An 11243-nucleotide genomic window follows, 5' to 3' on the forward strand; every position below is an offset into this window, starting at 1 on the left:
TCGGTGGCATTTGCCTTCTGTAACTTAAATTCTTGAATCACAGATCAGTCCGTGACAGATAGTGATAGAATTGTCGTGAGCAGTGTCCATCATATGAATGATGAAAGATGGCTTGTATGGAATTGGACATGAATTAGTGAAGAGCAACTGATAAATTGTGCCTTGATCTCTGCTAGGATTCTTTAGGTCATGAACTTCTGATGTGGGAAAAGCGATAGGAGGGGTATCTATCGTCTGCATAGGGTTGCAAAAATACTTTCCCCAAATTCCCAGGTTTCCCAGAAATCCATGTTGGAAGACCTCTGTAAATAGGAGGGAGTAAACAGGATATCCGGAATCTTCCAACCGGCATTTCTGGAAAACAGAGGGTGATTTAAGGAAAATAATTATCTTCAAACGTAAGGACAAACAACACATACGTGTGAGTGCTTACTTGTGTGTGTGTGTGTGTGCCTGCCTGGTTGCCTGCCTGTGTGTGGATGCCGTGCGTTCCTGCAGGCGTGTGTGTGTGTGAGAGAGAGAGTGTGCATGAGAGCTCATAAGTGCTTAATCCCGGGCGTCCCTGGGGAGTGCTTCATTAATTATGCAGAGCGTTTAAAGCGCCCTGCACCATGGGGCAACATCTGGCGCAGGACGCGTGAGCCGTCAAAGCATGGTCAGAGCAGGTTCTCTGGGTCGAGGACTCCGTCGGGAGGTGGAACGCCAACCGACCAGTGCCACGGTGCCCGCCCCCTCACCCGCCAGAGCAGAAATAATATAATCAAATGGCTAACAAGAACATGGTCTCAATTACCCTTCAGTACACAACGTACTGTAGTAACTCTACGCTGCCCGGACAGTAGTGGAGAATCACTGCAACTCTGTTAGTTCTTCAGTAAGTCTATTAGAAACATAATGCTTGAGATGAAGAAACCTTGCCCAGTTATTGCCAGTGTTGCCATTGGGCTTGGTAGGATCTTTTGTTAATAGCTCAGTGATGTGTGTTTAAAAGCAATACACACATAAACAGGAATTGAGCTGCAGGTCATGCTGTCTGGCGGAAGAATGAACTGATGGCAGAAATTCCCATGGTAGTATACTAAATGCACGGTATGTCTACTGGTGTAATGTAATGGCGAGCGACACTGTGTGGTACAAGGCTGTATATCCCACGCTGTTACAACACAGTTATAAAACCTACAGCAGCTCTGACACCTTGTGGCCCCATAGAATACATCAGCCAGCTAGATTGTTAAGATATCTGAGTGAGGTACAGGCTCTTCTATTATTCAATGACATGACATTGAGGTGATCGACGCCACTAGACAGCGTACGGCAGTTTGTTTTGTTCCACAATGTTCCCAAGCCATGACCTATTCACCGTTGGGTAAGTGTTGACATTATCACAACAATGACACGGCTTGTTCCTGACACAATGACGCGGGTTGTCCTTCAATTATGACTTCATGTGGGCTTGTGAATGGAGAAAGAGGAGGAGTCTCTCCTACTTTCACTCATATCTCTCTCCAGCCATGGGCAGACCTATCTATGATTTGTGGAGATAGCACGAGTAGCAGACAGACCATCCTGAATATTGTGAACCTAATGCGTGCTGTGTCTACCTACTCGCCTGTGTGGGAGCAACTGGGAACAATCTGTTGACTACTTTTTCCACAGAATATTCTAGAAGGTTTATCCTAGAACCGATTAACAATATTTCAGGGCCACCACAGTAAGGTAAGACATTTTATTTTGCATATGTTCATCAGTCTTATAACCGTATCATTTAGGAACAATCCACTTAACTGTATTAGGAACAGTCCATGCATTGTTGTAGTGTAACAATGTTGAATAGGGCTGTCTGAGAAACATTCTGAAACAAAACAAACTGCCTAATGTGGTGCAGCGGGGTAAAGCACAGACATCTAAACTATTTAATTGGTTGATGTATAAGGTGTCAAGAATAATCAAGATGTTATTGACATAGCGAAATGAAGAGTGGCTTCTGACTAAAATGACTTCTGAAATGAATGTACTGACATTTATTGAAATGACTGTACTGAAATGACTTCTGTACTGAAATAGCTTCTGTACTTCTGTCCTTAGATACTGACCATGGGAGATTGCATCTCAGTCCGTGTTCTGCTAATGCTTCTGGCCCTAATCAGCTATATAATTGCACTGACATTCAACATATTGGCTCTATTTGGGCCCTGGACAGGTGAATTCTTACAGTACACTTCAAGTCAATGACATCTGTTTGAAATATACTGTAATATTTTGTAACCTGTGTGTTTGAACATGCAGGGGCTTTCATGCAAACCACACAGTATGTACTGAGCAAGTCCACTACGCACCTAACCCCAGATAGATGGGTACTCTTTCTATGGGACGTCCTTAACGTCTGGTTGATCGGCATGTTCATCTATCTGATACACAATCTCCGTAGAAGGTAAGATACTGTACATTAAAGCTAAACTCTCGTTGACACTAAAACACTCATTTAAGCATGGGTCCTTCAGACATTTTGGTCATTTGCCTTCCCAAAACCTGGCTGGAATTCAATCAACTTTGCACTGGACATTAGCCTGGTCCCAGACCTGTTCCTGCTATCTTGCTAAAATCCTTGTCACTCATTGTCAAGACAAAAATGACAATTCTATAAGGAGTTGGCAAGAGAGTAGAAAACAGACTGGCATTCAGGCTAACTGACGTGACATAAGAAAATAAATCACTGGTCTGTATTTATTGTGAGACAAAACAAAGTGTATTTTTTTAAAGTTCAAACCCTGGCTAGGGTTGCAGAATTTCCCCAAATTCCCTGGTTTTCCAGAATGTGTGCTTATTCCCTCCCAATTACGTGAATCTTCCAACCGGGGTTTCTGGAAAACCAGGACACTTAGGAAAAGTTAGTGGAATTTTGCAACCCTAGTCCTGGCCCTGATGATGATGATGCTGTTATTAATTATGATGATGATGATGTCATCAATTATAATAATAATGATGGTCTTGTTCCTTAGGGAAGCTTATACATGGATGTACACCACTCCTGCTGTCCTGCCCTATGGATTCTACTTGTCCTGGATCGTAAATAGCATGTTGAATATGGCATGGTTATTTCTGTACGACAAAGAGTAAGTGTTTATATATTTAGGTGTATTTACTGTACGATAAAATATAAAACATTTGGTTCTATTTCAAATACTAGTTTCGATGTCTCACTATGGGATATGCCTGGGTGTGTCCACAAGCTCGAAGTAACCGCCAACTGGTCTTTCTCACCTCTCCATCTTGCGGAAGTCTTCACAAAAGTTCTCCTCAGCCAGACTAGATTTCTGGTTTCCTACCGAACCGTTGTCAGGCAAACCATGAGGTTAACACTGCTGAACATAGGACTTCAGCTTCTGTAAATAGTGTTGAGTACTGACCGAAAGGTTTTGTTTTTGAGTAGAATTCTCTTTTTTTCTTCTTGTCAGTCTCCGTTTAGCTAGCACCACACGGCTAGCTATCGAGATTTGGTTAGCCATCGACGCAAGGCTTTAGCTAACTTGGCTAACTAGCTGCAATCTGCAGTTGAAACAATTACAAAGCATGGTACCCGCCACTGTTTCTTTATTTTCTTTATGTTTCTGTTATTATTACAGTTGAAGTCGGAAGTTTACATACACTTGGGTTGGAGTCATTAAAACTCGTTTTTCAACCACTCCACAAATTTCTTGTAAACAAACTACAGTTTTGGCAAGTCGGTTCGGACATCTACTTTGTGCATGACACAAGTCATTTTTCCAACAATTGTTTACAGACAGATTATTTCACTTATAAATAACTGTATCACAATTCCAGTGGGTCAGAAATGTTCATACATTAAGTTGACTGTGCCTTTAAACAGCTTGGAAAATTTGGTTCATCTTTGGGAGCAATTTCCAAACGCCTGAAGGTACCACACTGGTAGGCTTGACGAGGCAAAATGCACAGGGCATCAAGGGGAAGATGGGCAACACCTGGAGGGGGTGTAAACAAGCACAAAGGCAGGTGAAACAGATCAGGGTGACACACAACCAGCATGGACACCACAGCGATACGCCATCCCATCTGGTTTGCGTTTAGTAGGACTATAATTTATTTTTCAACAGGCTGTGTAAGGGCAATTGACCAAGAAGGAGCATGATGGAGTGCTGCATCAGATGACCTGGCCTCCACAATCACCTGACCTCAACCCAATTGAGATGGTTTGGAATGAGTTGCACCGCAGAGTGAAGGAAAAGCAGCCAGCAAGTGCTCAGCATAGGTGGGAACTCCTTCAAGACTGTTGGAAAAGCATTCCAGGTGAAGCTGGTTGAGAGAATGCCAAGTGTGCAAAGAAAGCTATCATCAAGGCAAATAGTGGCTACTTTGAAGAATCTAAAATATATTTTGATTTGTTTAACACTTCTTTGGTTACCACATGATTCCATATGTGTTATTTCATAGTTTTGATGTCTTCACTATTATTCTACAAAGTAGAAAATAGAAAAAGTAAAGAAAATACCTTGAATGAGTAGGTGTGTCCACGAGAAGCAGAGAAGCTTGGGAGAAACTCCCCAAATACAGGTGTTCCGATCTTGTAGCGTCACACCCAAGAAGACTCAAGCCGGGAATTGCTGACAACAGTTATTCAACAAAGCACTGAGTAAAGGGTTTGAATACTTATGTAAATGTGTTATTTCAGTAGTTTTTTATACATTTGCAAACATTTCAAAAAAACTGTTTTTGCTGAAAACAATTTAAACCATTTTAGAATAAGGCTGTAACTTAACAAAATGTGGAAAAAGTCAAGGGGTCTGAATACTTTACTAATGGACTGTGTGTATATATATAAAATATACAGTTGAAGTTGGAAGATTACATACGCTTTAGTCAAATACATTTAAACTCAGTTTTTCACAATTCCTGACATTTAATCCTAGTACAATTTCCCTGTTTTAGGTCAGTTAGGATCACCACTTTATTTTAAGAATGTGAAATGTCAGAATAATAGTTGAGAGTGATTTATTTCAGCCTTTATTTCTTTCATCACATTCCCAGTGGGTCAGAAGTTTACATACTAATTGAGTGTATTTGGTAGCATTGTCTTTAAATTGTTTAACTTGGGTCAATCGTTTCGGATCGCCTTCCACAAACTTCCCACAATAAGTTGGGTGAATTTTGGGCCATTCCTCCTGACAGAGCTGGTGTAACCGAATCAGTTTTGTAGGCCTCCTTGCTCGCACAAGCTTTTTCAGTTCTGCCCACACATTTTCTATAGGATTGAGGTCAGGGCTTTGTAATGGCCACTTCAATACCTTGACTTTGTTGTCCTGAAGCCATTTTGCCACAACTTTGGAAGTATGCTTGGGGTCATTGTCCATTTGGAAGACCCATTTGCGACCAAGTTTTAACTTCCTGACTGATGTCTTGAGATGTTGCTTCAATATATCCACATCATTTTCTTACCTCATGATGCCATCTATTTTTATAAGTGCACCAATCCCTCCTGCAGCAAAGCACCCCACAACATGATGATGCCACCCCGTGCTTCACGGTTGGGATGGTGTTCTTCGGCTTGCAAGCATCCACATTTTTCCTCCAAACATAATGATGGTCATTATGGCCTAACAGTTATATTTTTGTTTCATCAGACCAGAGGACATTTCTGCAAAAAGTACGATCTTTGTCCCTATGTGCAGTTGCAAACCGTAGTCTGGCTTTTTTATGTCGGTTTTGGAGCAGTGGCTTGTTCCTTGCTGAGTGGCCTTTCAGGTTATGTCGATATATTTTTTACTGTGGATATAGATACTTTTGTACCCGTTTCCTCCAGCATCTTCACAATGTATTTGGCTGTTGTTCTGGGATTGATTTGCACTTTTCGCACCAAAGTACGTTCATGGGAAGGAGGAGGCAACTTGCTGGCACCAGGGTTTTTCGTAACGCAAAGCCCCCAGCAATGCAGCTGGCTGCAAACCCACAGTTTGGCTCTCCTAACAGAGGCATACAGTTAGGACAGGTCCCAGACAGGTCCCTGACAGGTCCCGCCCACATGACTCACCAGGATGGGGAGCCAACAATTCCCTCCGTGTCCTGCCCTGCCTCTTCTCGGTGTAGTACAGACTTTACCCCCCATATAAATGGGGGAGAGACCCATCTGTGCTCCTAGGACCATACCTCTGGTGCAGCGGCTCCTTTCTGTGCATCCGCTCACAGGGATAACGAGTGCCCCCCTGTGCCACTGCTCTCCCCTCAGCGCTCTCACAAGCAACCGAGGCAGGAAGACAACTTGTCAGTCACCACCGAGCACTGTCCCCAAACCAAAAAACTATCTATCAACTAGAGCAAATATCATACCCCCAAGACATGCTAACCTCTCACCATTACAATAACAGGGGAGGTTAGCATTTAGGGTGGGGTATGATATGTGTGCGTCTGTAACTTTCTCACTCATCATTATTCACGATTCATTCAAGATTATCCGTTCTCATGGTAGCATCCACTTTAATGTAGAAGTGTTTAGGAACATATTATATTCTTATTTACAATAAAAGTGTCTCTAAATTGACAGAATACATTATTTACCGTTTATATTGGGCACAAAATAATCTGAAACACAACCAACACAAACAGCAAATGCATCCAACAAATTTGAAGAGTAACAAGCTTGATGTAGTCATGATGTCCGTCCATCATTTGTGCCTACAGTTTGACCCAGGGTTTTCCAAGGTAACCCCGACTTTATGCCTAAGTTCAGTGGCAATTACAATTGTCTCGCCTTGGAGCTTATGGCTTTCCACCCACCACCCTTCAATTCTACAGAAGAAGGGCATCTGCACCGTATATTAGCATATAATAGTAAGGGTTAACAGCCCCTTGATGGCCTGAGGGGTCATTCCACCAGAGGTTTGACTACCTCTTGGGCACTGTTCAAAGGCATCTCTTTAAAAGAGATTTGCTAGGCGGAATGTTGGGTCACCCCTCATATTTGTATGAGGTTTTACCGACTGGACGTCACTGCACCTTCATTGGTGCATACTGTCTTCAGTGTCGGAGCCTCTGAGGGGTAATGTTAGCACTACCCTGGCTTTGGAGAGCATGTCTGCATGACTGGAGTTGGCCAAATCCCATAGTGAGACATCCAAACAAGTATTTGAAATAGAACTTAAGGTTACTTGCGTAACCTCGGTTCTGTGAGAATATGAATGAGATGTCTCACCAATTTTCCCTGCTCGCAAGAGCGCAAGGAAGAGAGGCATGCTTGAGAATGACCAATTGGCGGACGAGTTGGTTCCTTTATGGAGGAGAGGGGCTCACCTCATTTGCTACTCGAACAGATGCTGTGTGTTTGTTTAGTTTGAGCTTTTGGACACGCCCAGGCATATCCCGTATATCTCATATTCTCATAGAACCAGGGTTACGTAAGTAACCTTAAGTTTTGATGTTTTGAGTTGTTTTGAGTTTCTACATTGAATATAAGGAACTAACTTGTATACTTCTCAAGACAAATTACGTTTTCTAGCTTCTGTGTGTGTCATAGAAAGATGGTGCCAACGCTCCTGATCACAGCGTTACAGGCCATCTCAAACTGCGTGATTATCATGTTCTCCTGCTGCGGACTGGTCGTCTATGGAGCGTGGCTCCACAAATATCACAACAATGATCTCTGGCTCATTCGAATATTGGTACAATCATTTCAACTTTTTTCTATGATTCTCCAAGAACATTGCATTGCTTACAGAAACCTTCCACACGTGTGCGTTTTGTTACAGACATGTGCTGTTTAGTTTATGGTGTCCATATTAGGACAACCTCAGTTTCAGAAGGACTGAAGCTGTCCTAATACGGACACCGTATCTGTTAACTCTATTACAGGTGCAAAACGGAGTGGCTTTGTATGCAACATGGTGGGCTGTGGCTACCTTTTTACACTTGACCGTTGTTTTAGACCATCAAACCCCAATACCCAAGACAGATGCTGCCATAATGGTCCTAGTGCTGCTTCAATTGGGACTCATAGGATGGTGAGAGTTTGCTCCTAACTTGTACCTAACCGCTCAATTCACCAACGTGGTATTGAATCAATAAACCATATAGCCTAATAAACCATGTCTGCGCTGCCAGTAATATTTCCATTGCAAATTGATGAACAGTACATTTGCTTGATATATATAACGTATAAACTATGACATTGGCATGACAATGATACAATGGCCCTAAGGGGCAAAGTAGCTTTTAAAACGTAAAAGCTCATTTGCCGCTTCGGGGACACCATACAATCACCAGAACTATTTCCTTCTATCCACTTATTGTAAGCACGAGACTTCTTTTTTAAAGATTTTCTTCCTCCTTTTTACTCTCTCAGGTTTGTCATAGAGAACTGGTACCTGGATAAGCACGTGCGCTACATCCTAACAGTGTACCCTGTGGTGATCCTGGTGTTGGCGGCGAGTGTGGCCAATCCAGCCACGCCCGGTACCCACATAGACATCATGTCTGGTAGGCCCTATGTCCTGACTGACTCCTAAAGTGACACCTAGAGGAAGAGAACACCTGTACGGTGTTTATATTAGGACAGCTGAGGCTCCTAATATGGACACCTTACACATGCATTATTAGTAGATTCCCATAGGTCTTGTACAAGCATATCATCCTTAACTGCAACTGATAAGCTGTTATATTTACGATATGTAAGTATAATGAGAACTGGTTCTAGTTTATGCTATTGCCAATGTTTACAATATCTTCACGAGTGTCACTGTTATGTGTGTATCACTATCGGTAGTCACTGCGGTGCCTTTTCCATGATTCTTATGTCTGCTACACCTGACGCATCATCTCTTTTCCAGCTGTCATCTTGGCCATAACCAGTGTCATATTTATTGTACGCATCATCATGGTGTTATGGAAGCACCAGAATAAACCACTTTACGGAGAAGAGGAGCTCAGGTCACCGGTGGACATTGCCAGGACACAGAAGCTCATCTTCATGTGAGGGAAGACAGCTGCTGTGGATATATGTACGCCCCTGTTGTTTTCCTTAACATTTAATGGCTGTGAGACCGATGTGACCAAATCCTCCCTATGTCTGCAACACATGTAGATGGAGATTTGCACTCCAGTACCGGCTTTCCACATGATTAGTGGGGCCTCTGCACTAGCCAATGCTAATGTCTTTCGAAGCTAATGAAATCAGATCAATTACTGTGTGCCAATTACAATGAACATAAATGCTCTCATGTTGTCAACACTAAAGCAATATTAATATGAAAATCTTTTTATTATTTTATAAATCTTTTAGTAGCACCACATTGTTTTTATACCCTATTCTTGTCTACCTTTGTGTTTCTCCCTTTTCTTTTAACTTCTTTGGTCCTAGGGATTCCCACAGTGAAAAAGCTGAAATTCACTACATTCCTTCAACCGAAATGGTTTGCTCAGTGGGAAATGAATATCCAACTAGTCAGTGACACCTGTGTGGAGTTTGGCATAACTATGTGAGCTTATTACAGTATCGTAGGCACTATGTCCTGGGATTTCCTATGATCGTTCGATGTAGAATAATCCCTTACCTTCGAACGACTCTTGCGTAGCTTGTGAGTGTCATAGAGCACAACGGATATGCGCGTTTCCGCGAGCGTCTCAACTTTTCATAGTGGGGTCTTCATAGTTTGTAGCTCATTCGGACTTTACAGACATTTTTGTGAGAAGGACCGTTTTCCGAATCCGCCCTTGTCTCACAAACACTGCTCTAGTTCAACCCCGTCAATCAGGCTGATGGTTGGTATCACTGATGCAGAAGAAATAGACGAATCCAATGCAAAACTCCAGAAGTCTGTAGCTCAAACACACACAATATTTAAGAGGGGTTGGAAGCACTAAATCACGCCGGGGTGACCGTTGGAATCAAAGCTGTGCTATATTGTGAAGCACTTTGGACTGCGTTTATGTATGGGCCTATACAAATAAAGGTTTTTATTATACTTATTATTATTGTACTCGTCTGTAAATAGTATTGTGATGTAATGATACCAAAAACAACAGTTTACCACTGCGCAATAGTAGTGTAAATTGCAGCCACACACCCACATATAGTAGTGCCCTAGCGAGTGTCATATTGCTCTGGCGATTCTATAGTGGTGATCTGTGAGGCTGCCAGTTGGCTCTTGGATAGGCTGAGCTCATTATGTACGGAATAGGAGTGTGTGTGTGTGTGTCTGTCACAGGCTTTCTACTCAGTTTCAGTAAAGGCATCCGAGGGTACACGCACACAATAAACCTATTATACTGCAGTAAACCAAGATAAACTGACAAACAGTGCCATTATCAAAAGTCCAACACATCAGATCCCAGATAGTGTGTGTGTGTGTGTGTGTGTGTGTGTGTGTGTGTGTTGTGTGTGTGTGTGTGGTGTGTTTTTGTGTGTGTGGTGTGTGGGGTGTGTGTGTGTGTGTGTTGTGTGTGTGTGTGTGTGTGTGTGTGTGTGTGTGTGTGTGTGTGTGTGTGTGGTTATAAAAGAGGGGAGTTATAGCTGATAGCTTGACAGTGAGCATCTACCGGTCCCGTGTGTCTATGTATGCCGAGGGCCTAGGCAGTATGGTGGGACATCGTCACCATGTGGTTCTACACGGTGTGTATCGCTTTTGCCATGTTCTGGTATCAGGGCACAACTCTGGCAGTGAGTGAAATCTACCAGACTGCTGGTCCATCACTGTAATACAGTGCGATACAGTGAGGACATCGGGAACTGTCGGTTAGCAGGCGATCTGGATAAACAAGTATAGTATGGTTCAGTAACGGTATGGCTACTGGATGTAATGATATGATTATACTGCCACCTGGAGGAACAGGAAGTTGATGGTTCAAAGTAATAAAGATGGCTGACTAGACACATACGCCTGATACACGTGGAAAACCTCTCGGCCCCTGTTTATTCCAAATGAAAAGCAAAGATATCTGTACCTTCCGAATGGTGTGTTGAAGGTGGTGAGGTGTCATGATTCATCTGTGAGGGGTATTTGCTAGCAACCATGCGCCCAAGAGATGTTCCACAATAATCAAGCGTGTGCATCCATTCAGCCATCTTTATTATTCTTAACCATCAACTTCCTGTTTCGCCAGATGACAGTTTAATCATATCATTACACTGGATGCAGTGTGTTTGAAAATCTAAAAAACAACCAAGGATAAATTACTGTTGTCTTTGCCTGCCCATCTGGCAAAGATATGTTTAGAACCACGTTGGGTAATGTCTCACGTTG

At 42.6% G+C, this 11243-nt stretch overlaps 1 protein-coding gene across 2 annotated transcripts; it reads left to right on the plus strand.

The window, feature by feature from the left end:
• The first annotated feature begins 1519 nt into the window (after positions 1 to 1519).
• LOC111953254 (uncharacterized) lies at positions 1520 to 9970 on the plus strand. 2 transcript variants are annotated; one of them, XM_023972406.2, is made up of 8 exons: positions 1520 to 1716; positions 2086 to 2200; positions 2287 to 2431; positions 3000 to 3113; positions 7505 to 7667; positions 7858 to 8006; positions 8348 to 8481; positions 8832 to 9970. In XM_023972406.2, the coding sequence occupies exons 2-8, from the start codon at positions 2095 to 2097 to the stop codon at positions 8975 to 8977; spliced, it is 957 nt and encodes a 318-aa protein (XP_023828174.1). In that variant the 5' UTR covers positions 1520 to 1716; positions 2086 to 2094; the 3' UTR covers positions 8978 to 9970. The 2 variants fall into 2 exon arrangements, with proteins under 2 accessions (XP_023828174.1, XP_023828175.1); XM_023972407.2 differs by having other exon boundaries at positions 7523 to 7667.
• Positions 9971 to 11243: the final 1273 nt, after the last annotated feature.

The sequence above is a fragment of the Salvelinus sp. IW2-2015 genome, linkage group LG27, assembly GCF_002910315.2.
Source record: "Salvelinus sp. IW2-2015 linkage group LG27, ASM291031v2, whole genome shotgun sequence".
In the NCBI taxonomy this organism is placed as follows: domain Eukaryota; kingdom Metazoa; phylum Chordata; class Actinopteri; order Salmoniformes; family Salmonidae; genus Salvelinus; species Salvelinus sp. IW2-2015.

What these genes read in the sequence shown, in the direction of transcription:
- LOC111953254 (XM_023972406.2), top strand. Translation starts at nt 2,095, where the DNA reads ATGGGAGATTGCATCTCAGTCCGTGTTCTGCTAATGCTTCTGGCCCTA. An exon ending in CAATTGGGACTCATAGGATG is followed by an intron (nt 8,007 to 8,347) that starts GTGAGAGTTTGC and finishes TTACTCTCTCAG; the next exon opens with GTTTGTCATAGAGAACTGGT. An exon ending in CCACATAGACATCATGTCTG is followed by an intron (nt 8,482 to 8,831) that starts GTAGGCCCTATG and finishes TCTCTTTTCCAG; the next exon opens with CTGTCATCTTGGCCATAACC.